This window comes from Cloeon dipterum, chromosome 2, assembly GCF_949628265.1.
Source record: "Cloeon dipterum chromosome 2, ieCloDipt1.1, whole genome shotgun sequence".
Taxonomy (NCBI): domain Eukaryota; kingdom Metazoa; phylum Arthropoda; class Insecta; order Ephemeroptera; family Baetidae; genus Cloeon; species Cloeon dipterum.
In genome coordinates this window covers 35844322-35870015 of record NC_088787.1, presented here as the reverse complement: position 1 = coordinate 35870015, position 25694 = coordinate 35844322, and the positions used below count along the sequence as shown (strand labels likewise).

The window sequence follows — 25694 nt, the reverse complement described above, 5'->3', positions numbered from 1 at the left end:
TTAGTGGTTTTCAGAATATATAAGAAATTAAATACCTCACAAAAAGTCGATTAATCTCATCAATGGAAATTTAACCAATGCGATCAAACAAAATTGGATTTGAAAGTTGTATGTACCACAAGAAAAAAAATAATCCTATTCTTTTTGATTGAAAAGTCTTAGTTTTGCGGTCGAAAAATCCGGGCCTATGCCAACATCCCAGCTGTCGTCTCCGCTTTGCTGATTGCTGATTTCATTGCATTTTTTCCCGCAGCTATAGGCTAGAAGTTAATACGCCAAGAGACAAGCTGGAAGCCATATTTAATTGTGAATTTCAAACAGCCCGCGCAATTCTCTACAATAAAATTCGCTGGTCGGCGGAGCAGCGAGTCGATTCGTGACATTCGCATTCGCAGTGCCGGTTCTTGCCCGCGCACAACGCAATACGAATTCAAGGAGCTATTTAAAAAGCTGGTCAGCTATGCGAATTACGTCATCAGTAGAACAGCAAGGGCGCGTGTGCAGTTGTGTCGCTCCACTCGAGGTGTCATGGTTGAATGAAATCGATTATAAACAAGATTGCTGTTGCTTTTGTGTCACCAGTCACCATCGTCATATCCGGCGCCAAGATAGACAAAAATTATAAACAATTTTATCAAGGTCTGTAATTTTTCTACTTTTACATTAATTTTTGAGTTTTTGTTGGCAATTTAATCGGAATGAGAGCCGTAGCCTTGCTCCAGAAACCAATTCTTTAAGCCTCAAAAAATCCCCTCTACACACAACGAGAGCTTCACGTTTGTGAAGAAATAATATTTGGATTTAAAAAAAAAAACGGCGGGAGGTTCGCATTTTCCCGGAAAAACGCACTGCATTGTTTTTCTGCAATTTTCTGATTTTAATTTGCCGAATTTTATTAAAAATCAAAAATTCTCATGATGGATGATGGCTTTTGGCGCGGAATGTGACCTACTTTTCGAGGTTAATATAGGAAAAATGCGGAAAAAACCAAACTGGTGAGGTTTTCCAGCTGTTTGGTTACGCATTGCAAAATTGGCGAACCCTGCGCTGACACACCGCGCAGATTGAGACTCCGCGTCCTTCGCGCCTCGGCCAAAAGTCGGTGTCTGGTGTCTTTGATCTTGTGCTCGCACTAATTGTCAATGATTGCTCCGCGCTGCATTTAATTTATTCTTTCGACGGCTCACATTTTTGTTCCTTACTTTTACATCCGTTTTCCAACATTGAAATAAAATTTCCTCACAACCTACACTAGTGATCTATAATTCTTTCTTAGATCGAAACGGATTTTCTAGAAATAAACAATAAATTTCAATCACATAATATTTATTTATTTCTTGCTAAATAAAAGGAAATTCGGACGGTGATTTTTTGCCTTGCTGATGAGTTAAATTGTAGGTTCCAATTTTTAACAGGACGTACGTCAACTTTCAAGCAATTTTTCGCTGTTATTTTTAATAGTGATTTATATTTATGATCAAATTAATTTTTGTTACATCACAGCATGCTTTTAGCAAACCCTTCTATTTGCACGTATTAACCGCTTTCACTTTTGCAGGGTTAAATACTTTGTATTTCCCTTCAATTGTCGCCTACGACCATATCACGTTGAACACACCGGTTCTCGTCCGATCACCGAAGTTAAGCAACGTTGAGTGCGGTCAGTACTTGGATGGGTGACCGCCTGGGAACACCGCATGTTGTAGGCTCACACCTTTTTTCTCTTTCGCGGTCGCTTTTTTTTTTAATTGTTAATCATTTATTATTCATTTATAGTTTTTAGAGTTAAATTCAACATTTTGAAGCGGACACGGCAAAAGTGCACTGATCGCTGCTCATAGGGGGGCGTGCCTGCGCCACCATAATATCCAAAAAGTCGAAAGGGAACAAATCCCTATAATTTTATTAAAAATATATAGAGGAATTTATTACAAATTTTAATGTTGGAACTAAAACGTGATTAATAAAGGAAAAAAATGCAAAAAAGCGACCGCGAAAAAGAAAAAAGGTTTGCGCCTACAACATGCGGTGTTCCCAGGCGGTCACCCATCCAAGTACTGACCGCACTCAACGTTGCTTAACTTCGGTGATCGGACGAGAACCGGTGTGTTCAACGTGATATGGTCGTAGGCAACAACCGAGGGGAAATACATAGTATTTAAACCTGTCAAAATCAAAACATCGCGCTAGGTAATTAGGCATAACAATCACATCGGGAAAGCACGGAGAGGAAATAAGCACAAAAAATACTTATTAACAAATAAATTATTGGCCCTGATTTCTTAAAAAAAAATCTTACTTAGTGTTGAAATGGCAGAAAATGACAACAATAATTAGCTATATGTATATACGCACAAATTCCGGCTGTTTTTAGTATCTTGGTTTTTTGGATTTATTCGGATTTAGAGCGAGCGCGAAGAGTGAAGTGAATAAGCGACTCTGTGATTGGTCCGCTCGTCGCTCCTCGGCCGCCGCGTAAATAGAGCTGCGCTGCTCGCGTCCGCGTCACTCTCTCGCCTGCTTCTCCCGCGGAGAGCCGCTCGCGCCCGCCGTCCGCGGCACAAAAAGCAGCGGCGGGAAGTAACTAATAATGTAACTCGTTATTATAATTTTGGAGGCCGCAGAGAGGGAATTCAAATAATGCTTCCAGTTGACTAACAAGAAAGTGCAAAATAAATTGGCTTCAAATTGAAATTCAGGGATGAAGAGATTCGATGGAATTCCATTTTTAATTCGAAATCAAGAAAAATATTGTTCATAAATTTTTCATATTTTGCTGTTAGTTTATTTACATTTATTGTGTTTCACTAACAATAAGAAAGGTTAACGAATGCAGAGAATTTGAAGAGGAAACTGTAGATGATGACACATTCTGTGGCTTACTGCACTCTGCACTGCTTAATTCGCTCCGTAAATGCATGAGGCGGCAATCAAAATATTAAACCACGAGCCCAACTTGAAATGAATTTCATTGTTAATTTACAGAGAGGATGGAGAGTGCAGGGAAGTTGCAGCTAGTGCTGCTCTCGATTTGCCTTCAGATCTTCTCGAGCTCCTGCGTCTCCATCACTTTTCAGAACAACACAATCAACAGTTGGGACCTTCTGCTCGGAGCTAATGGTAAGGAAATTTATATTGACACTAGTGCTTTGCGCGGATTTGAGGGTTGAACCCACAAAACCCGCACCAAACCCGCGGGTGCGGGTCCAGATTTTGCAAAACCAATATGGCGGATTGCGGTTGCGGTTTGGTGCGGGTTCAAACTTTGAAAAAAGATATGGGTACGGTTTGGGTGCGGTACAAATTAAGCGGGTTCGTTGCGGGTTTGGGTTGAAAATTTGTACCCGCGCAAAGCACTAATTGACACATTAAAATAATCACGGGAATTGCATTTTTTATTTTTTTTTTTGCATTTTTTGCGTATTTTTCATGCAATTTACTTTAAGCCAACATTTGGAGTAAAAATATTGAATATGATTTTTAAATCATTGGGCGGAAGTTGAAATAGTGGCTGCTTTCAGGAAAAAAAAACACGAACAATTTTATCTGAGATGCTTTTATCGTTTTACTTATTATTCTTGATGCTTTCTTCTTAAATTCAAAAAATAAACAAAATGTTTAAATTAAAAAGATTATTTTTAAGCAAGAAAATGGGCGAACAGTACTAGTCTTATCCCTCGCCCCTTTTCGAAGATATAATCAAGGCTTTATTTGTTTCGTCGTGCGCCTCGTTGTTTTTAGGGGGCTTATTCTCCTTTCAGAACTTTAATTTTGTCCAAATTTGTGCTCCAGTAAAATTTGAGAAAATCATCTTAAAATTAAAAAGACTTTTAACTATAATCGTCTCGCTATTGTAATTTTAATATTTTCCAGAAAAAGAACTCGAGTACGACTTCTGCCGGAGAGACGCATCAAACAACAAAGAACGGTGCCATAATCACCCAGATGAACCCATAGACATAAAAAGAATATGCAATTGCACTTTGAATCACACTGTAAATGCAGAGGGAGACATGGTTTACTTCGCCCTCAACTGCAACAATGCAACAAGTAAATGCCATTTTTTTTTATTAATTTTTTGATTTAAATTTTGCTTCTATATAGTTGATGACTTGTACGGAGCCTGCCCACAAAAACTGACCGTCACTTACGAGCACGGCGACGTGCGTCATCCAGATGCCAGCGCGGAAATACCACCGACTGCCGACCAAATAATGGCAGATAAAAGCTGCAGCTCCCTATTCTGGATTCTGCTTTTTTCCCTGTCTCTCGTGATCAACGTGGTCTTTGGCGTCGTAATATTCATGCTTAAAAATCAAATGTCATCTCTGCAGTTCAGTCAGCAGTTGTTGTCTAGGAACTTGAAGCAAACTGATAATTATAACGACTAGTAAAAATATCAAAAAATTATCTCTTTTCATGCTGTTAATACTGCAAAAAATTAAGTGATTTTTTATTATAAACAAACACGTGAAATTATATTGCCTCGAACAGATTGAATTGGTCCAGTATTCAGTGCCTTCCAATGGGCTGCTACTTGGAGGTCTCATCCAGCCGATCGTGACAATGAAATGAAATTTCAATAAAAGACGTTTTTTTATCATCAATGTTGTACAAATTTTGTACTGGAAATGTGTATAAACGCTTGAAATTATTTCGCCGAAATTCGCTTGGCAATTTCGCTGCCTCCTGGTCGCCAGGGTGCAGGTCAGTGCCATCTCCGTGAGCGCCACCGACGAGTTTTACCCTGATTTTGTACGCTTCTTAAAATTTAAGATAAAAAATAAAGAGGGTTGCTCTCTATTAAAATATCTAAAATTCGATTTATTTATCACAAAAATTTTGTATAATGAAATATTATTAAAATTTAAGCCTTCTGCTAAAAAAAGTAAAGTTTAATTTTTTTAAATGGACCGTCTAAAACAAGGATGGAATGCTTGATCGAGGAACATATTCCAGGTTTTTGTCGGTGGTGAACAAGCACTGCAGGGCAAAATAAAATAATTAAATTCAGAAACATTAATTAATTTAAAAATTAACTCACGCAGGAGCAGACGTGCCAGACGTCGTGGTAGTCGAAAAAGCCGAGCAGGACGCACTGCTTGTTGAGGGTGCGCGACAGGGCCGGCGAGCTCTCCCAGGAGGTGCTGAACTGCTTGAAGTAGTGAATGCCGACCCACCAGAAGCCGATGCTGACGAATAAACACGCCAGGGGCAGCACGGACAGGCCCTCGCGCTTCACGGCTTTCATTATCACGTAGAGCAGCGTGCCTCAGGCCCAGGTTTGCGATCAAAAGGAGGCGTTGCAGCTAAGCCATAGATGTCCAAACCAAACTTCAAGAGCAAAACTGAAAATACAAAATATTGTGTTATTTCTTTAATTTATATTTAACTTTAAAAAAACCTTACACAAAGCCATGAAGGTCCGTGAAGCTCATTTATGGGCGCAATGTGGAGTGGAGCCCTGGCCGACCACCACCAGAGATGATTGCCAAGCAGCTCGCCGAGCCAGCTTACGATGCAGAGGACAGTGAGCAAGACGAACGCGATGCTTGGATGGTGTTTGTGGTACAGCTGCAGCATGCACACAACGCTGATCACGAACATGAAAAATACGTGTCTGATATTAAAATTTATGAATTTCAGATTTTTTAAGTTTTTTTTTAAGTTTTGGCGCAAGAAAAACAGCAAAAAAAATCCTCAGGTCACGTGACCCGAGGAAGGTCGGTGAAAGGCAAGGGTATAAAATCGTCACTGAGTATCGCCAAAAGCGCTGTTCTGAAAATTACTGAAAAATAAGCATTAAAAACCGGCCTCGGAGCGGATCTCAGGTCGGGGTACCCTGAAAAAGGTCGTTTGAGTACCGCAAAACAAAGCCCTTGCCAAGACGTGTCTGATGAGGGGTCGTGGTCAACGATCCAGCAAACGGCCGAATTTTAACAAAAATAAAATCATATCCGCCCTTGAACAAAACTCGGCGCGAAGAGAGAAAACACAAAAATTAATTTTAATTTTTCTATGGGCGCGACAATCTTGAAAATCGGTTTTTAGACCGGCGATGGACCTGCGCGTGCGATGGAGTTGGTAAGACCTTTCAAGTTTCCTCCGTTTGGAAAAAATCGCGAATTTAGGATTTCCCATGTTGATCTTATGGAGAAATTTCAAAAATCGCGTTTTTCAAACTAGTCCTAGGATTTGAGTCGGATCGGCTCGTATTTAGTTTCAAAATGTCCTTAGATAAATTTCACGTTGTTTAATCATATGGGGTGTCGAATTTTTCTCCAAAAGAGAGATATGGCCAACGGCAGCCGGAAATTGTCGTAACAACAGAAAATTTCACCTTAAAAATTAATTGACCACATTTTTTAGATGAAAATTTCACAAAACTTGCTTAGCTTGGATAGACAGGCGGCATATCTGTAAAACCCATTTTTCAGTGAAAATTTGTTGAAAAAATTTCGATTTTTCCAAAAATTCATCAATTTTTAATTAATAAAATTCCGAAAACTGGTCCGATTTTGGAAAACTGCACATGAATGGACGCGCCTCACCGAGGTGCATCGCTTGGTACATGAATGGCCGCCGTCCGGCCCGTACATAGGGCCCCGAAAACAACGGTGGGCACTAAAAGTGTCACAAATCGCGTTTCTCCAATTTTAAAAATTAATAACTCAGCTTTTATGGGTCGTGCTACGGACTTGCCGTGAAATTCTGCGTCTTTTAGGCCCGATTGGCAATTGGCAAATTCCCGCCCCCAAGATCTGTGCGATTTTAAAATTTTAGGTTAATATTTTTTAAATTCCCTAATGGACCGGATTCGGTTTCTGACTTGCAGATAGGCCGAATTTGTGAATGATTTCGCTCAGAGGACAATTATTTGGTACCTAGCCCCGCATTGTATATAAGTGGAAGGAAATTAAATAACCTAATCTGTTGGGGCTGCAAAGCATTCGGCAAACAGCGACCTGCCCATGGCGAAGTAGAGGCCGATCTGCCGCGGGAATCAGCACTCAGGGTCCTTCACCTTTCGACTTTGACGACCACGAGGCCGGAAGAGCCCCACCTGTTTTAGTAGCACCGCAGTCCTGTTAATTAAAAAAGTAGTAAAAAAATAAATTGAAATAAAGGATTTCTCACCATGTCTCCTGTTTTATGGCTGTTCAACTGGGAGACTAGCAGCATGTAAATGACTGGCAGGCCATTGTAAATCATAACAACGCAAGAGATCCAGGAAAAAAGGTGTGTTGACGATATTAGAGCGTGCCAGGGAGTCAGACTCCGCCATAATTGGCCTGAGAAAATCTGTAAAAAATTTAAGATGAAATTATATGCACTTTAATTTTTTTCTTCAAATTTTACCGGAACTTCTTGATGAGATTCTCAAATTTCTCCGCATGTAGTAGTACTTTTTATCCTCCTCAAGCATGTTATTGTGTGACTCAAACGCGAACTCTTCTTTCGCCGCTTCAAAAGAGACTAAAAAAATGGAAAAATATTATTATCAGCTCCAACTAAGCTTTGGATTCATTTAAAAATTTAACGTTCCTGTGTACCTAAAAAGACCTCGTCGTTAAAAGTTCGTGATTTTCGTGATTTTGCAGAAAATAAAAAAATGACACACCCACAAGTCGATTTTTTGTCCCATCAATGGACGTGGAATCATCATCGCGATCAAACAAAATTGGGATTTTAAGAGTTGCCAAGAGCGCAAAAAAATGAAAGTTTAGCGCTTACCGATTTCCTTTTGGTGTGCGAGTCCAAATATTTGGCTCAAACGGCCAGTCACAGTCCAAAATCAGAGTTTAGTTGTCAAGCCGGCCAATGCCAATGCCAACACCACAGCTGTTGTTTTCATTTTGCCGATTATTGCGTTTCGTGCAGCTAGGCCAGTTAAAAGAAGTCAAGAGACAAGCTCGAAGCCATATTTAATTTGTGATTCGAGCGCTGAAATTCAAATAGTCTGCGTTATTCTGCACCGTGACGTCGCTGGTTGGCGGAGAGATTCAAACATAACTTCTCGAGTGCCAGTCTTCCTCCGCAGCATGGGTGTTACCAAAGGAGCTAAGGAATCAACGAGTGCACATCAGCTACGCGCATGACGTCAGCCCGACCTCAAGATTTCATTGGCCCGCTGGAGGCACGTAGGTGGGCAATCCTGTTGTGCCTTTGCCTTCGCTCCTCTCGAAGGCACTATTACGTGTTTATCAGTGTTTATACAGCTGTTTGTTGTTTGTTTATTTATTATCGCGTCGAACCTCGGACTTGTCGACGTATGTATGTTGGTATTTTAAATGTACACATTATCCAATTTAAGGTCTGAAGTTGTTCTTCTTGCATTTTAGTTTACAATAAGTTGATAATTTTAGAGGTTTTGCTATATACATATTCGCTTTGCTAAGCTGGCCGGTATTCTTTTTCCCTTGGCACTTGCCATGATGCCTGAAATTTTGAATCGATCAACATAATATGTTGCATGGTAATGTTTTTTTTACAGTTTGTGTACCGACTTTCAAGCAATTTTTTCCTTCTTTATTTATTTAAGATTGGCAAAAACGCACAGTTTCCGGCTGTTTTTGTACGAATTTATTGTTTTTGCTAATTTTTCTTTAATTATGGGGTTGATGGCAGCGAGCAAACGGCGCGTGACGTGAAGTAACGGTCTGTGATTGTTCCACTTGTTGGTAGCCAGTAAAAAACCGCGTAAAAAAGCTGCACTGCACTATCACTCACTCGCTTTTCTCACCCGCAGAGTCCCTCGCACCGCTCGCACCCTGCACCTGCGACACAAAAATCAGCTGCTGGAAGGGACAGGTGGTCCATAGACATGGATTCAAAAAACGCTTCTAGTGCTAGCAGGGAGGACAGGTGCAATAAAAGGCCTCAAATTGATGTTGTGGGATGAAGCGTTTAATAAAATTCCATTTAAAATTCAAAATCAAGGTAATTATTGTCAATTCTTCTCTCTCGTTTTGCTAATTGTGGACACTAAATATTTTATAAACACGTCGATATCAAAAATTCCAATGCAATTCACATAATTTTTCACGAAGAGAAGAGAACCCAGATCATCTTGACAGTGGCATAATTTTTTTAAATATTTTTCTCGCAGTGTTGGACACCAATGCAAAATATAAAAATACATACAATAATTATTATATTCTGCCTTCGCGACTGTAGATGCCTTTCCAATGCTTTTTCCTAATCCTTATTCACTCCATCTGTATATGTGGCGGCCTCTGAAGCAAAATATTAACCACGATCACAACTTTAAATTAATTTAAAATTAAATTTTTATACAGAGAGGATGGAGAGTGGAGGGAAGTTGCAGTTTGTGCTGCTCGCGATTTGCCTTCAGATCTTCAAATGTTCCTGCTCCTCCCTCACTTTTGAACACAGGAATCTTAACACCTGGGAAATTCTGATTGGAGCTAATGGTTAGGTTATTTAAATAAATTGACACATTTCAAATATACTCCTTGCACTTATACGAAAATGACAAATATTTTTTTCCAAATGTCCACGTTTTTTTAAGCATTAATAGCGAGGCCCTTTCCCTATCTTTCGAACGGGAAAATATTTGACTGCCGGAAATACATTATCGCTTTTGCGGGGACCGAGAGGGCGAGCTGGACCGCGAACTAGCCTTTCCTGGATAAATTTTGAACATTGTTGGAGTGCAGTGCGAGATAAAAATTTTCACCGCGAATATCGACATTTTTTTTTATTCCCGAACCCTGTTTTCAGAGCCGGGGCTGGACCCCTTTGGGCTCCAACGGTGCTCATTGACGAGTTCTACTGGACCGTGTTTATTTTTTTTCGAAATCATTCAATTCATTTTTTATTTGTCTGTTTGCTTCAAATTCAACAAAATAATTTACTTCCTTTTTAACTTTAAATTTAAATCCAAATTTTCGCTCTAGAAAATTTTGAGAATAGTGTGTGTTCGGGAGACTTTTAAGGGTAATTGTCAATTTTACCGACTTTATTTCTCCATCCTGAATTTTACATATGTTGTTAGGGGTGTTTCATAGTGTGTAACCTGAAATTTTGAGCAAAAAATTCGGGGGCTCTTTTTGGGAAATCGCGATTTTCGAAAACGGAAAATTTCACATAGTAAATCCGAAATATCAAGGTATCTTCGGTCCAGATTGGAATTTTGAAGGGGGTTTTTCACCTTCACACGTAACTTTTTGAGTAGAACAAGTTTGCCATTGGTAAAAAATTTGTAGGTCAAAGGTCAAGGTCACAAATTCGCGTGCAAAATGTTCAATTAAAAATATCGCAAAATACGCCCCCTCGGATTTTTTTCATGAAAACGTAAAAAATGTAGCCCTGAATGCGTAGAATCGAATGGTGAAGAGAAATCGATGGAGACTCTGATAGATCGCGAGATATTTTGAATTTAAGGATTCGTGTCGCGCGTCCGGCACGACGACAATATCATCCGGCGATTTTACTTTCGTAATTTACGTCAGAATTTGATATGTAACCCACATGTTATGCATATGATTACCTAGAAAAATAAACGAGCTTTCCAGTGGTGTGCTCACATTTTGTTTTGGTTTCAAACTTCTCAAGAAATAGCGGCGCGCGAAAAGAAAATATAAATTTTTCAAATATTGACATTTTTACAAATCTCAAATCTCAGGTTCTAACCATCAGAATTGCAAAAACTACCCACCGTTGGACTCGTATCGACCTTACCTGACCAGCTGAAAGGTTAAGGGGTGTTTAACCTCCACCCCTAACTGTAAGATGCTACATTTTTTGTTTTTTTTTTCTTGGGGGTTGAAGTTCAGCAACTTAGGGGTGGAGGGTAAACACCCCTAAACCTTTCAGCTGGTCAGGTAAGGTCGATACGAGTCCAACGGTGGGTAGTTTTTGCAATTCTGATGGTTAGAACCTGAGATTTGAGATTTGTAAAAATGTCAATATTTGAAAAATTTATATTTTCTTTTCGCGCGCCGCTATTTCTTGAGAAGTTTGAAACCAAAACAAAATGTGAGCACACCACTGGAAAGCTCGTTTATTTTTCTAGGTAATCATATGCATAACATGTGGGTTACATATCAAATTCTGACGTAAATTACGAAAGTAAAATCGCCGGATGATATTGTCGTCGTGCCGGACGCGCGACACGAATCCTTAAATTCAAAATATCTCGCGATCTATCAGAGTCTCCATCGATTTCTCTTCACCATTCGATTCTACGCATTCAGGGCTACATTTTTTACGTTTTCATGAAAAAAATCCGAGGGGGCGTATTTTGCGATATTTTTAATTGAACATTTTGCACGCGAATTTGTGACCTTGACCTTTGACCTACAAATTTTTTACCAATGGCAAACTTGTTCTACTCAAAAAGTTGCGCGTGGAGGTGAAAAAACCACATCGAAATTCCAATCTGGACCGAAGATACCTTGATATTTCGGATTTACTATGTGAAATTTTCCGTTTTCGAAAATCGTGATTTCCCAAAAAGTGCCCCCGAATTTTTTGCTCAAAATTTCAGGTTACACACTATGAAACACCCCTAACAACATATGTAAAATTCAGGATGGAGAAATAAAGTCGGTAAAATTGACAATTACCCTTAAAATACTCCCGAACACACACAATATTCATTTCAATCTAGTTACACCATAAAAGACCGTCTTTGACAAATTTTCTGAGCCCACCAATCGATTCCTGAGGGTCGAATTAGGTATAATGGATCTTTTTTCCGATCAAAAAGTGCAGCGAGACGTGCGAACATTTTTTCCCGCCAAAAAATTATGAACGTATCTACGAGAAGTGCGCATGCGTCAGAGCTGGTTTGAGCACTTGCAGAGAGACCACCTGTACGAATGACTTCTTTGTTAGATCCAGCCAGCTCTCACACATGCGCAGTTGTCGCAAATACGTTCAAATTGTTTTGTCGGGAAAAAAGTTCGCATGTCGTGCTACACGTTTTGGACGGAAAAAACATCTACTTTACCTATTTCGACCCTCAAGAATCGATTGGTGTGCTCGGAAACTTGGTTCAATTAACATTATAAATATATTTAAAAAAACATTTTGTATTAATAAATAATCTCTTCTCGTCTCGCTATTTATTTTTCTAGAAAATGAATTCCTGTACGACTTCTGCCGGTACGATGCATCAGAAAACATCGAACGGTGCAAGAATAAGGCAAGCGCCACTGTGGACATGAAATCAACATGCAATTGCACCGTGAATGACACTGCAATTGAGGAAGAGGACTCTGTATACTTCACCGTCAACTGCAACAATGAAACACGTAAAAAAGACCCGTTTTTTATTAATTTTTGGCTTAAGTTTTTCTTCAATAGTTGACGGCTTGATTGGTGCCTGCCCACAAAAACTGACCATCATTTACGAGCACGGCGACGTGCGTCATCTAGATACAAGCGTCCTGGAAACACCGACTGCCACCCAAATGCAAGATGAAAGCAGCAGCTTCCTGGTTTTGATTCTGCTTTTATCCCTATTAATCCTGTCACTCGTGACCAACGTGGCCTTTGGCGTCGTATTGTACATGCTTAAAAAACAAGTGTCAACTCTGAAGATGGAGAAAAAGCAGATGAAGGAGTTGTTGTTTAACAAGCACTAAAAAAACTTCGAATTGCTTTGTTGAAAATGTTTAATTATGATATAGAAATTTAATTTATATTTATGCAGTAAAAGTAAATTAAAATTTCTCACCAAAATAAAATCTTGTGATGAGAAAAATACATAAATTGTTCCTATTTTTGTTCCTAGTCCGTTAGATGGCACATCAGGCTGATGGAAATGTAACAAAATACGCGGGAATGAATTTATTAGGTCGGCACGCCTCTTTTTCGACGCTTCTGATAAGCCGCTGGACTGTCTCCTGATTGGCATCCATTATTTCGACGCTATATTGACGTCTGACCGGCGGGAACTAAACAAAGATCGCAACCCGGACCCCGGTGGGAATTACGAGTGCGCAGGTTTTAAATCGGGTCACGCATGCGCAGTGATGAGTTTCAGCCTCCTTGTGAGATAAAGAAGCGATCTGAACATTTTGCGCATGGTTAAGATGCGCACAAGTTTACTGCGCAGCTTCAGAATAGACGAACTTTTCAAGCTGACTGATATTTTTGTTGTTATTTATTTAATAACAACTGATTAGCCCGGTAATTGGCAAGTAAACCATCAGATGGCACATTAGGCTGATGGAAATGTATCAAAATACGCGGGAGTGAAATTGTAAGGTTGGCACGCCTCTTTTTTGACACTTCTGATTGGCCGACTGGATTGACTTCCATTATTTCGACGCTATATATTGACTTCTGACCGGAAAGAACCATCACAGATCGCAACCCGGACCCTGCGGTGATGATGAGCAAATTAATAAATTAATCCATTTCGAAAGTCGGCTGCTGCGGTGCAGCTTTTGGTGGCGCGCGCCGTGGCTCTTGTTTCGCGGCCGCGCTGTGGCTCCGCAGGCGCGTGTTGTGGCAGATCAGGGATCTGGCCTCTGGCCTTGGCCGAAGAGTGTTGCGTTGCGACCAGGGGGCTACCACTCTTATGGGCCGAACTCGTTCCCGCTAAGAGCTTTCCCCCCCAACCGTTGGTGTCGCGTCTAGACATGGCCAAATAAAAATCGATTTTTAATATCGATATTTTTCTGACGATATTTATCGATTTTTATCGATGTTTTTTGTGGCTTAACATGGGTTATATATAGACATCTGAGCCCTGAGCCGCCCGCATTTTGATCGGCGGCTGGCTTTCCGGCTCCGAGCCGTCAATACAGACATCGGCGGCTGGCTGGCAAAATTTCATCGGCTCGGCTGGCGGCTGCCCCAGTGGCCATCCACGTTGCCACCACGAAACCTCGTCCGTGGATTTTACGTGGATGAATTCCACGAACCTATTTTGCCATTTTTTCTAGTGCACTCGTTTGGAAATACTTTCCCTTTCGATATTTGACCATTTTTGAGCAGATTTAGTTTGAATTTTTGGGTTTTTAGGGCAAAATTAACGTCCGTGGAACTCACGTGGATGATCCCCAATTTCCCAAATTGAGTTTTTGAAGCTCTTTTTGTGCCTAAATTATCGGTAAATGAATTAAGTGCTCCTCTAAAGCTATTTCATTTAATTTTTTCTTAATTTTTTTGTAAATTTTACTTCGTGGAAGGGTCTCCGTGGATGCTCCGTGGATGTTCCGCGGACGATCCACGGAACTCCGTGGATGCTCCGTGGAACTTACGTAGATGATCCCCAATTTCACCAGTCATGTTTTTCATTACTCTTTTGTGTCTAAATTATCAGTAAATGAATTTTAAGTGCTCATCCAAAACTAGTTTAGTTGATTTTTTTAAATTTTGTAAAATTCCCCATCGTGGAAAATTTTTCGTGGATGCTCCGTGGAACTCACGTGGATGATCCCCAATTTCCCTAAATCGTGTTTTTAATTCACTTTTTGTGTCTAAAAATTATCGGTAAATGAATTAAGTGCTCCTCCAAAGCTAGTTTATTTAATTTTTTATTATTTTTTAAAATTTTACTCCGTGGAAAAGTCTTCGTGGATGCTCCGTGGAACTCACGTGGATGATCCCCAATTTCCCAAAAGCATGTGTTTATAATCAATATATGTGTCTGAATAATAATCGGTAAATGAATTAAGTGCCTCTCCAAAACTATTTTATTTGATTTTTCTTTAAAATTTTGTGTAATTTCACTTCGTGGAAAGGTCTCCGTGGATGCTCCGTGGATGATCCGCGAATGATCCACGGAACTCTCTTAACGCAAAAATGAAAAATAGCATGTATTTGAAGCAAATTGTTCAGTTCATGAGCTGCCCCTTTTCGCTTTTTTAAATTCATTGGTCATGTCATTCTTGTTTAAATTTCTAAATTTTGGAAATTGGTTAAGTGTCCGTGGAGTTTTCGTGGATGAATCCCCGGACACTTAAAACATTTTTGGTTCGTTGGTATTTCCTATAGGTACGTTAAATTGTTAGTATTATTTAATAAACCATCATCAAAGTTAATTGCTAGCTCAGAAAACTCAATATTTCCAAATATATTCTGAAATCTACACTCGCCACCTCGCCAGAATAGCCGCAGCCGTGTTTCAAACTTTTGAAAAGCGCGCGCACTCTTACTGGCCGCAGCAAGCCAATGAGCGCTGCCGCTTGCCTGTTGCTGTTTGTTGACAGACGACCGCGAGCGCGCGGACGCGCGAGCCGAGCGCAACGAAAAAGCCGTTGGACGACGCCGCCGCGTAATTAATGTCAGTTTTCGGCCACAATTTCGCCACTAAGTCGACCAGCAATGTTCTTAAGTCGGTGATTGCAGTGAAATCCGAATCCTGTCCTGTTCAACCCTCCCAGCAAAGATGCCGCAAATCAAAGGTAAGGACTTGGAATTATTTATTTGTTACGTCATGTTCTCGCCGCTGTTTTAAAGTTCAACTACATAAATATAGTTAATTCAGTTGGTTTTAAGCCAATTTGTTCCGTTGTAATTAATTATCTGGCCGTGTTTTTTGCAGACCTGTGCCAGAGGCTGACTTTTTGTGTGACAACAATGCAACTCGAGCAAGCTGTGTCCTGAAACTTTGCGATCCCCACACACTATGTAATGTAATTATTGAAAGGATGTCTGGTTTGCAGCTGAAGTGCAAGATCAATACAAGCTAACAGGTACACCGACACCAAAATTATCATTTTACATATATTTACAATCATCCTCTCTATGTCTGTGTCTGTAGGCTTGTATACTCTGGCTGCGGCAGATCAGGCCGACGATGTCAAGACACGGTCATGGATGGGAAAAGCTTCCAGCACGATGGATTCCAGCCTGCACTGAACTTATGCTGCATTTTCCAGGTAATCAGTTAAATTTTTTGCGCAATAATGAACATGAATACTAACAATTTTAATTTATTTTTCAGTCTTAAATCTGCTGGTGCTATTTATGACTCGGATGGAATCGACGCGACTTCGGAGCTCAAAGACGAATAGCTTACATAATTATGTGACAGGACTTCTGATTGCTGGACCACAACTTTGACGAAGATTGAGTGGTTCATGTGTAATTTTGTTTTTAAGTGAGGCTATTTTTTAGCTAAATTGTTATATTTTATGTATAGAGAATTCATTTTAAGGCTGATAGCTATTGCATACACATACCTGTGTTCACTGTAATGTTGATATTAAAATTAAATTAAATTCCAAACATTATTTTAGTGAATACAGGTATGTGTGCAATAAATTTATGTTTAAGCTGACATTCATTCATTGAATTTTCTTTGCCAGAAACGTTTAGGCAGCTGGAAATTTTAAATTAAATATTTTTGATAGTCATTATAGGATTTAAATTTGCCATTTGTGTAAGCCTTCAGTGTTCGAAGTCGGCGTAGCCGTATATACTTCCAATTTAAATTCCCATTGACTTAAGTCAAGGATTTAATCATGCTATTTTATGGGTTTTAAATAATTTATTTTGATTCTGAGAACCTAAATCAGTTCAGCCAATCTCCGTAGAAACATGGAAATAATATTTTTATCAAATCTGACGTTTCGAAGGTGATTTGCTAGACTGACTTTTGCTTTTAGTACATCAAATCAAATCAATTAAAGGGTTTTGAATGCAGAGCGGTAAGATCGTGTGTCTTTATTTTCTCAGTCTTATTTTCTCAATTAAAAGAAACAGCTGGCACCATTTTTTGAGAGCATTATTACACTAAGGGGTTTTCGAAGCTTGTGAATGTTACAATTTTTAAGCTTTCTTAATTAATTGTCTTGTTTCTCATAACTTTATTGACACTACTGTAAATTGATAAAAATTCTCTGTATTGATCTATTGTTACTGTACATGTATTGTGTCATCTTTTTGTAATCAAAATTGTATAATAATAAATAAATGAATAAATTTAAAATAAATAAATGAATTTTATTTGCGATATTATTACCCAGAAAAATGAAACAATATCCACGAAAAATCCCCAGCGATTCCACGTAGCCGTTCCACGGGGAATCTCCATAGATCATCCCCGTGGAATCTTCATAGACTATCCCCGTGGAATCTTCATAGATCATCCACGTGGATACCACGTATTTCGGGCGGACAATTTCTACGGGGAATCCACGTGGATCATCCACGTGGTTTCCACGTGGGATCCGTGGATCATCCACGTAGGATCCCCGTGGAGTCCACGTGGAATGGCCACTGGGGTGGCTTGCAGCCGGCTCATGTGCTTTTTAAGACTGCATAACTCGAAAATCGCAACTAACAACTTACGCGTAACACGCTGTAAACTGCAGCGATCGCAAAAATCCGCATTTTTCCGGAAAAAAACAAACTGCATTGCTAAAAAATATTTTAGTTTTTTTTTTATGAAATTTTGCGATTTTTTTCTGAATCACATGCATTTTTATAGAACTTCAAAAATGCTCATGATGCTGGATGACCAAAAGTAGGGATTTTTAAAAAAATCGGTGGGTTAATTCCTCTGAAAGACCGAAAATTTTAACACTCAACAGTCATCGTAATTTTCCAAAATTTCTGACTTTTGACACGGAATGTGACCATTTTTGGGTTTTTCGAAAAAATGTAGAAAAACCTAAATCTGGAGGATTTTCCCGCTGGTATTATACGCAAAAAATAGTGGTTAATTTTTGCACATTGCAAAATTGGGGAGCCCTGGTAAGCTATAAGTATGCTATAAAATGGATGACAAAGTAATGTTAAAATTAAGTTTTTTGTATTACATTTTTGTTTTTCCTTTCAAATAACCATAATTTAAGTTCATATTTTAGGAATGAAGAAGCAATGAAATTTAAGATGAAAGAAGCGAATTAGGTGGGAAATCAGTTTTCAAATTGGAAAAACACGTTGCGAACAGGGTTCGCCAATTTCACAATGCGCAAAAAATCAGCTGGCAACAAAACCCACAGTTTTGGGGTCTCCCGCATTTTTCAGATTTTAACCCCTAAAAAGTCATATTTCGCGCCGTAATAAGCTGAAATTTTGGAAAATTGCGTTGATCGAAGAGTTAAAATGTTCAGACTCTTAGTGAAACCATCAGTGGCTTTTATACTGATTTTGTAAAAATCCCTGTTTTTGGTTATCCATCATGAGAATTTTCCATAAAAATGCATGTGTTTTTTTTTTAAATGCTCTAAATTGCAGAAAAAACGCTTAAAACAGTTTTTTGCACATTGGGGTTTTTCCGAAAAAAATGCGGTTTTGCGGAGGAAAAATGCGGTTGCGAGTTACATAAATTTGCAACTCACAAGAAAAACAACGTTTTTTAAGGCAGTCGACTTACTGAGTACGAACTACTTCAGAAAAAATTTCCATGAAACAGAGAACGGTGCAAAGTTTTTTTAACTTTGGGGCACGTGAAATGAAAAAATGGAAAAGATAAAAATTATGGGTGGCTGGCTGGCTGGCGCGGCTCAGCTGGCTGAGCCGATTAAAAAGGTCGGCGGCTGGCGGCTCGAGAAAAGGACCGGCTGAGTCGGCTGGCGCGGCGCGGCTGGCTCTGATGTCTAGTTATATAGGACGATATTTTAACATCGATATTTTTTCAGACGATATATATCGATTTATATCGATAGTCAAAAACATTTGGTGATGTCTAGTCGCGTCGGTCGCTTTAAAACAGGGTTATGGCCGCCATATGCGGTGTTTTGGGGGGCGTAACTTTATGACGTCACAAAGTTACGCCCACAAAACACCGTATATGGCCGCCATAAGACCTGTTTTAAAGCGACCGACGCGACACCAACGGTTGGGGGGGAAGCTCTTAGCGGGAACGGGTTCGGCCCATAAGAGTGGTAGCCCCCTGGTTGCGACTCACAACCACAACACAACAGACTCAAACGCGATAATATTATTTCTCGCCGCTTCGAGAGACTGCCTGGCTGCCGCTTTAACTAAATTTCCAAATTTTTTTTAATGTGACTTATTTTCCAATAATTGCGATTTAAAAAATTTACAACGTTTCATCGTGACCTCAACTCGAACAGTGAGCACAGTGAGTGGTTTTAATCAGAATATCAAAATTGACCCAGCACCAGTCGATTTTTGTTGTCTCATCAATGGACAATAAATGGAATAATCCAATAAAAAAGGGTATTAACAAAGGAGCTAAAGAATCAACGAAAGCACATCAGCTTTGCGCATTCCCTCAACAAAACCTCAAATTTTCATTGGCCCGCTGGAAGCACGTGGCAGGGCAATCTTCGCTCCTCTTGAATACTCTATTTGCACAGTTATGCATACGACGTCACTCCAGCCGAAATATGTTGGACACACATCCATTTTAAGGTAGGAAATTGTTCTTCTTGCCTTTCAGTTTACATTCCGGCCGCGATGAGCCCGCTGGCCCCGCCTATTCCAGATACCAATATTTATTCTTTAAACCCCAAAGAAGCCCCTTACCTCCCCCCTCCCCCCGTCCCCTCTACTCACAACGAGAGTATTGTATTCGTCTATAAATTCAATGTTAGAACAAAACTAGAGCATAACAGATTTCTTCCACAAACAAAAATGAGTAAACTTACAAATTAAAATTTGTTATATCGAGAAAATGAATTCGGGCGGTGTTTTTTGTACTTGGTTTGCTCAAAACCTACAAGAAGTGCTAAGCAGAGGATCAAATTATAAAAAAAAATTAAAAAGGTTGCATGTTAATATTTTTACAGGTTGTGTGCCGACTTTCTAGCAATTATTTTCCTTCGTTATGTTACGATTAGCAGAAAATGACAACAACAAATAACGATGAGCGCGTAAAGTGAAGATACGGTGTGTGATTTTGGCGTTTGCCGCTGCCCGGCCACCGAGTTTAAAGAGCAACACACTGCACTTTTAAGTCTTTACACTATCACTCTCACCCGCAGAGCTCCTCGCCCTCGCGCTCGCCGCCTGCGGCACAAAAAAAGCAGCGGATATTGAAGTGGCATTGGGTGCCGCAGGCAGAATGAATTTAAATAACGCTTCTAGTACTAGCAGGGAAATACACAATAGGCTTCAAAATGAAATTGTGGGATGAATAAGCTATTAAATAGAATTCAATTTTTAATTCAAAATTAAAGTAATTATTGTTAATTCTTCTCTGTCATTTTGCTAATTTTAGTTTTAATTAAAAAACAAATTTTATACGTTATTTAAATTAATGCAGAGAATTTGAAAAAAGAAAAAATATAATTATGTTCTGCCTTTCAGATCATAGATAATTCGGCTTGCCTTGCCAATGCTTATTTTCCTAATTCTTATCCTTATTCACTCCATCTATAAACGAGGTGGTCTCATAATTAATCAAAATTATATTAACCACAAGTCCAACTTATAATTAATTTAAAATTAATTTTCTTAGAGAGCGAATGGAGACTGGAGGGAAGTTGCAGCTGGTGCTGCTCTCGATTTGCCTTCAGATCTTCACGTGTTCCTGCTCCTCCCTCACTTTTCAAAACAGGGGACTCAACAGCTGGGAACTTCTGATCGGAGCTAATGCTGGTAAAAGGTTGAATTGACACACATTTTAAATATTTTTAGTTTTTCGAATTCGGATTATTTTTTATTGGTTTGCAAGTTTCAGCTTCCGTTTAACTAAAAATTGTCTCCAAATTTTCGCTCTACAAGTTTTTGAGAATATTCATTGAACATTTAAATCTATAGTGTAAACCATTAAATCAATATAAAAATATTTTTATTATTCTCGTTACGCAATTTATTTTTTTCTCCAGAAAATGAATTCCTGTACGACTTCTGCCGGTACGATGCATCAGAAAACATCGAACGGTGCAAGAATAATCCAAGAGCGACTGTTGACATCAGATCAACATGCAATTGCACTTTGAATCACACCGAAAACGCAAAGGAGGGCTCTGCACACTTCGCCGTGAACTGCAACAATCAAACAGGTAAAAGAAGAACGGGTTATTTTTTCAACTTTTATGTTATTTTATTTTCTTTTACTAGTTGACGACTTGATAGGTGGCTGTCCACCAAAACTGACCATCATTTACGAGCAGGGCGACGTGCGTCATGCAATTACAAACGTGGAAACATGCAGCGGCTGTGTAATCTGGATCGTACTTTTTGTCCTGTCACTCGTGATCAGCGTGGTCTTTGGCGTCTTATTATTCATGCTTAGAAACAGAACGTAATGTCTGAATAGGAAATATTAAGGGAGTAGTTGATCATAAGTACTTACCTAGATATATTTCTAAACCCAATTTTCTCTAGAGTATTCCGGAATAATTTTAGAACATTCTAAAAGATCAACCATTAAAAAGTATTCCTTGAAGAAAATTAAGAATGATCTTTTGGAATGTCCAAGAATAATTCAGAATTGATGCGCAATGTTTAAAATTTGGGTTGATTGAGCTTAACATTCCAAGAACGTTTCCTAGTATATATATTTTAGTATTATTCGAGGTGGAAGCAAACTAAAAATATACATAAATCGTTCCTGTGATAGTGTCGCTTCTTCGGCCTGATCTGTCCCTACGTGTGCCTGTGAAACTTAAACCACCGTTTTATGTACAAAATTGGCCGAAATTTGTGACCAATTTCACAATCGCGATTCTTATTTTGTCTGTGTTATAGTCACTTTGAGAAATAAACCAAACTGATATTTTTTCCTAATCTCAAATTTATGTTTCATTGTTTTCTGTCCTTCTTGATCAGCAGCATAATTGAAGGAATGAAATTAATCTTTCAACATTAATAAAAGGCTCACCGAGGAGCAGCCTTTTTTATTTTAGAACAGATTGAATTATTGTTGCGAGTTGCCCGCCAAATTACTCATTTTTTTCTGGTCCTGTTGCCGGTACTCGGAGGCCCACTCATTTTAAAAAGAGTTTTTCCGACGACGATGCAAATCCTACATTTCTACGGCGTCTTTTAAGCCGCGTGCACGCACAGGAAAGTCTTCCGCCTGAAAAAAATCTGCCCCAACGCGCGCCAGTGGACTCGCGGCGGCGCAAATTAACCAGGCCGCGATCCAGTTCGAAGTTCGAAAGCCGGCCCGGCCGCCGCGGCGCTGTTTGGCGGCAGCACGCCTTTGCTCTTGTTTCGCGGCCGGCGCGTGTTGGGGCAGATCAGGGATCTCGCTGTTGCGACTCACGGCAGACTCATTGTCAGGCGCGCGGTCTCTTTTATTTCTCGCCTCGACTTCTGCCTGGCTGCCGCTAGGGCTGCCAACCCTGGGGGTTCGACCGGAGATATCCGGGTTTGGAACAGAAAATTTAACCGGTTGTAAAATGAAGCACTTTTTTCAATTTTAACCAGTTTCTTGCAGGCAATGTTTCATTTTAGCTTTCAATAACTTTCTCATTATTAACTCATGTCCTCGAGGCAGCAAATAATAACAATTTAAATCATAAAAATCTACACTGTAGAGGAAATTTGCGGTCGGAGTGGTCATATTTTCCTCTACAGTGCAGAGTTTATTTTAAACGCGATTAAAAATACTGCCGATATTAAAATGCATTGAAATATGTATAATAAAATTTCCTTTTTTTTTTTGACATCGTGGGCGGGCGCACTGCCCGGGCAACAAAAATTGGGCCCATGAACGCACTATTTCAAACACTTTGGGTTTATACAACTGGTTTTGAAACAAAGTGAATAGTTGTCTGCAACCCTTGCCGTCGTGCCTGAAATTTCGCATGGATCAATGGCCGCGATCAGCCCGCTCCAGAAATAAATTATTTAAGCCTGAAAGAAACCCACCGTCTCCTCTACTTACAGCGAGAATTTTACGTTATAGTCTATAAATTTATTGTTAGAACAAAACTTGAGCATAACAGAGAGATTATTTCTACAAATAAAAATAGAGTAAATTTACATAACAATTTTTATTTTTGTACAGGGAAAAGAAATTCGGGCTATATGTGCTGAGCAGATGATCAAATTAGAAACAATTTTTTAAAATTAAATTAAATAAAGCTGCATGATAATATATATATACAGGTTGTGTGCCGACTTTCTAACGATTTTTTCCCTTGTAGCCGTGATCCCCTTATGATGTATATATCTGCGATTCACAGAATACAGTATTATTAGCGCGAGGTTAGCTTCTTATGTCTGAAGATTCATGCATTAGTCACAACGTAATTATCTTACGTAAAATCCATTTTAAAAACAAAGATATATAGGCGTAATCATGATCTTTATCTGCACTGCTTGGAAATTTCTCTGATAGAATAACATTGGGGATTTTGACGACAATCCAAATAAAAGGCGTCAGTCAAAGTGATGCAATTCAGTTAATAACTCTCAAATCAAAACATGAAGATCATATTCTGCGTTCTAGCTGTTCTCTACAGTGGTGAGTATTAATTATTTTAACTGTCCGGAAATTGTATAACATCCAGAGAAAATAGATTCGCCGCACTTTTCAAATATTTTTTTTTATAATTGGGTCAGAGCTGAAATTTTCCCAGGTTGATATGCGATTTCATGGGAAAATCAGCTCAATGCCTTTGATGTAGGAAATTTTAAAATTACAAAAATACAAATTCTTCCAGCAGGCCTTTTGGTCCATGGGAAAAAGATCGTCGGCGGCGTGCCTGCTGAGCTCGGCGAGTTCCCTAGTCAGGTATAAAACAATTAACGCTATAAAAGCGGCACATTTAAAGAGGAATGATACTGCAAAAGCCTAGAAAATGCTTGTTGCCAATGCATCAAAACGTCCCTTAGAATTCAGTTAAAGCCTAAATTGATCTCAGAAGCTAATTTGACAGGAAAGTTAGCGTGCTTTTCAAATGGTAATGGCTGTCTCCTTACTTGAAATTCGATTTAATTTCAAAACCAAGAGTTTCCCCAATAAGTGGCATACACAATTGGACAGATCTCGACGAGAGGAATCGGAATATGCCAAGAAAATATGTTCAAGCCCTCTAAATTTCGGATAAAATTGGCAAAATTTGAATTTTTACTGTAGCAAGGTCCTTTTTTACTATTGAAAATTGTTGAACACATTGTTTATGGCGTCCAACATTTCAAATAATTTTCAACTGTTGTCCTGTATCATTCCACTTTAATTAAAACTCGCTCGTTCCCCGCGGCAGCTCTCACTGCACCTAAACGACTCGATGTACGGCGCGGCAAACGTGCTCAGCGAGAAGTACGTGCTCACCGCGGCCCACTGCGTAATGGGGTAATTTTATTATTTCCACCGACGCTACCCAACCAACCAACACGTATACTCCCGCGATTAATTTGCAGGCTGTCGCCAGCTGAGCTAAGCGTGAGGTCGGGCAGCTTGTACTTCGACCAGGGCCAACGCCACCAGGTCACTCGCATCATCATGCACGAGCAGTTCAACTTCACAGATTCTCTCATACACGACATCGCCATTGTTGAAGTATAATTTCTGCTAATTATTTTTGTTATCAAAATAATGATCTGAAATTTCTATCTGCCACAGGTAGACCCTCCTTTCACATTTGGCCCTAACGTCCAACCGTTGGCTCTGCCAAATCAGGGTGAGAACCCTGCTGCAGGTGCACCGGCGACCGCCATCGGATGGGGAAGACTTTGGGTATAATTTTAATTCCTAAATCAATTTTTGAAAGAGAATTTGAAAGACTTTCCAAGCCTGCAACTAAAAAAATCAGGGTGAAAGCTATTTTTTAGTTTTAAATCATTGTGTCGACTCTTTTATTTAGTACAATGGACCGACCCCTGACACGATGAACAAAGTGACGATCGAGATTCGAGACCAAGCGGTTTGCGAGGAGTTGTACGCCAATTTCATATGGCACATTTACGAGGGCCACCTTTGCGCGGACGTGCCTGAAGGAGGCCTCGGCACCTGCAGTGTGAGTGGACATTATTAAAAATTATTATATTCTGGCTTTATACAAGTTGCTGCGCATTCTTCTCAGGGAGATAGCGGCGGGCCTTTGTTTGTGGACGGCGTCGCGGTCGGAATTGCCTCGTGGGCCAACGAGTGCGCCCTTCAGGGATACCCTTCGGTCTTCACCAGGCTGCCCGACTACAGGGACTGGATCACGCAGAACTCAGGAGTTTAAACCCGGCGGAATTCCCAAAACTGTCTTACCGAATGATGATTTCCGAGTAAATAAACAACCTTAAGCATCACCGTTGTCATTTCATTCTCGGATGATTTTACACATATTCTATCTAATCGATCTCGCACTTGAATCACTTTTGATTATCACTTTTATCAGCAGTCTAAACGAGGACATAATTGATGACCTCTATTTATCTACTAATAATTTAAAACCTGTTGGGAATACCGCCACAAATTTAATCTACATTTTTGACACATTACCCAAAATCCACAAATAATTTGGCTACCGACGGCCTCGATTTAATCTAATTTGTATCAATTTGAAAATATTTAGTATCTTATCAATTTTAACTGCGATCGAACTGATTAGGCTGGCTTTCTGCAAACTCATCTTTTTATCTGGTTTATTTATATTATACATCTTTGAAATCAACAAGTAAACACCAGCATTATTTCCATCTCATACAGGCGATGCTGAAAATTGGGAAATTTGTATTTCTCACTCTGCTATAGCCGGTTCAGCCTCAGCAGGTAAGTAAACAAAATTTTTGGACACCAAAAGAAAATAAAGTATAGGGAATGAACGCAAAATTTTCCATTTAGCTGTCACTGCAGAACAAGGCAATGACTGGTGATTGGTCCGCTTTTCGCTCCTCGGCCGCCG

At 39.5% G+C, this 25694-nt stretch overlaps 5 protein-coding genes, 2 long non-coding RNA genes and 2 other non-coding genes across 14 annotated transcripts in view; 6 read left to right on the top strand and 3 right to left on the bottom strand.

Moving 5' to 3' along the window:
- The window catches only part of LOC135935978 (uncharacterized), a 192761-nt gene that overhangs the window by 97620 nt on the left and 69447 nt on the right, over positions 1–25694 (bottom strand). The gene's annotated exons all lie outside the window — the stretch shown is intronic.
- On the top strand, positions 499–4653 carry LOC135937269 (uncharacterized). The gene is made up of 4 exons (XM_065480391.1): positions 499–639; positions 2986–3120; positions 3874–4050; positions 4105–4653. The coding sequence occupies exons 1-4, from the start codon at positions 537–539 to the stop codon at positions 4389–4391; spliced, it is 702 nt and encodes a 233-aa protein (XP_065336463.1). The 5' UTR covers positions 499–536; the 3' UTR covers positions 4392–4653.
- On the top strand, positions 1591–1709 carry LOC135938209 (5S ribosomal RNA). Its single transcript, XR_010574622.1, has one exon. It is a non-coding gene; the product is annotated as a 5S ribosomal RNA (ribosomal RNA).
- On the bottom strand, positions 2014–2132 carry LOC135938223 (5S ribosomal RNA). The gene has a single exon (XR_010574637.1). It is a non-coding gene; the product is annotated as a 5S ribosomal RNA (ribosomal RNA).
- LOC135937270 (uncharacterized) lies at positions 4800–8020 on the bottom strand. Of its 2 annotated transcripts, none has more exons than XR_010574487.1 (7): positions 7735–8020; positions 7360–7476; positions 7138–7302; positions 6926–7085; positions 5410–5620; positions 5045–5348; positions 4800–4983 (listed from the first exon to the last, which is right to left on the bottom strand). It is a non-coding gene; the product is annotated as an uncharacterized LOC135937270 (long non-coding RNA). The 2 variants fall into 2 exon arrangements; XR_010574486.1 differs by having other exon boundaries at positions 5410–5593; positions 7735–8018.
- Positions 8245–12717, top strand: LOC135937671 (uncharacterized). 4 transcript variants are annotated; one of them, XM_065480855.1, is made up of 5 exons: positions 8245–8270; positions 8629–8658; positions 9300–9434; positions 12105–12281; positions 12334–12716. In XM_065480855.1, exons 3-5 carry the CDS (start codon positions 9305–9307, stop codon positions 12612–12614), a joined length of 588 nt encoding a protein of 195 aa, XP_065336927.1. In that variant the 5' UTR covers positions 8245–8270; positions 8629–8658; positions 9300–9304; the 3' UTR covers positions 12615–12716. The 4 variants fall into 4 exon arrangements, 3 of the variants coding, with proteins under 3 accessions (XP_065336927.1, XP_065336926.1, XP_065336925.1); XM_065480854.1 differs by lacking the exon at positions 8245–8270 and adding an exon at positions 8750–8940 and having other exon boundaries at positions 8335–8681; positions 12334–12717; XM_065480853.1 differs by lacking the exon at positions 8245–8270 and having other exon boundaries at positions 8335–8940; positions 12334–12717.
- LOC135936025 (uncharacterized) lies at positions 13878–17210 on the top strand. Its single transcript, XR_010574276.1, has 4 exons — positions 13878–15386; positions 15527–15677; positions 15746–15863; positions 15929–17210. It is a non-coding gene; the product is annotated as an uncharacterized LOC135936025 (long non-coding RNA).
- On the top strand, positions 18785–21640 carry LOC135936197 (uncharacterized). 2 transcript variants are annotated; one of them, XR_010574291.1, is made up of 4 exons: positions 18785–19311; positions 20360–20506; positions 20730–20906; positions 20965–21640. XR_010574291.1 is itself a non-coding variant. In XM_065478936.1 (4 exons), the coding sequence occupies exons 1-4, from the start codon at positions 19259–19261 to the stop codon at positions 21150–21152; spliced, it is 558 nt and encodes a 185-aa protein (XP_065335008.1). In that variant the 5' UTR covers positions 18801–19258; the 3' UTR covers positions 21153–21640. The 2 variants fall into 2 exon arrangements, 1 of the variants encoding a protein (XP_065335008.1); XM_065478936.1 differs by having other exon boundaries at positions 18801–19311; positions 20360–20499.
- LOC135935787 (chymotrypsin-2-like) lies at positions 23281–25043 on the top strand. The gene is made up of 7 exons (XM_065478344.1): positions 23281–23320; positions 23484–23590; positions 24063–24151; positions 24220–24358; positions 24422–24535; positions 24663–24815; positions 24882–25043. Exons 1-7 carry the CDS (start codon positions 23281–23283, stop codon positions 25026–25028), a joined length of 789 nt encoding a protein of 262 aa, XP_065334416.1. The 3' UTR covers positions 25029–25043.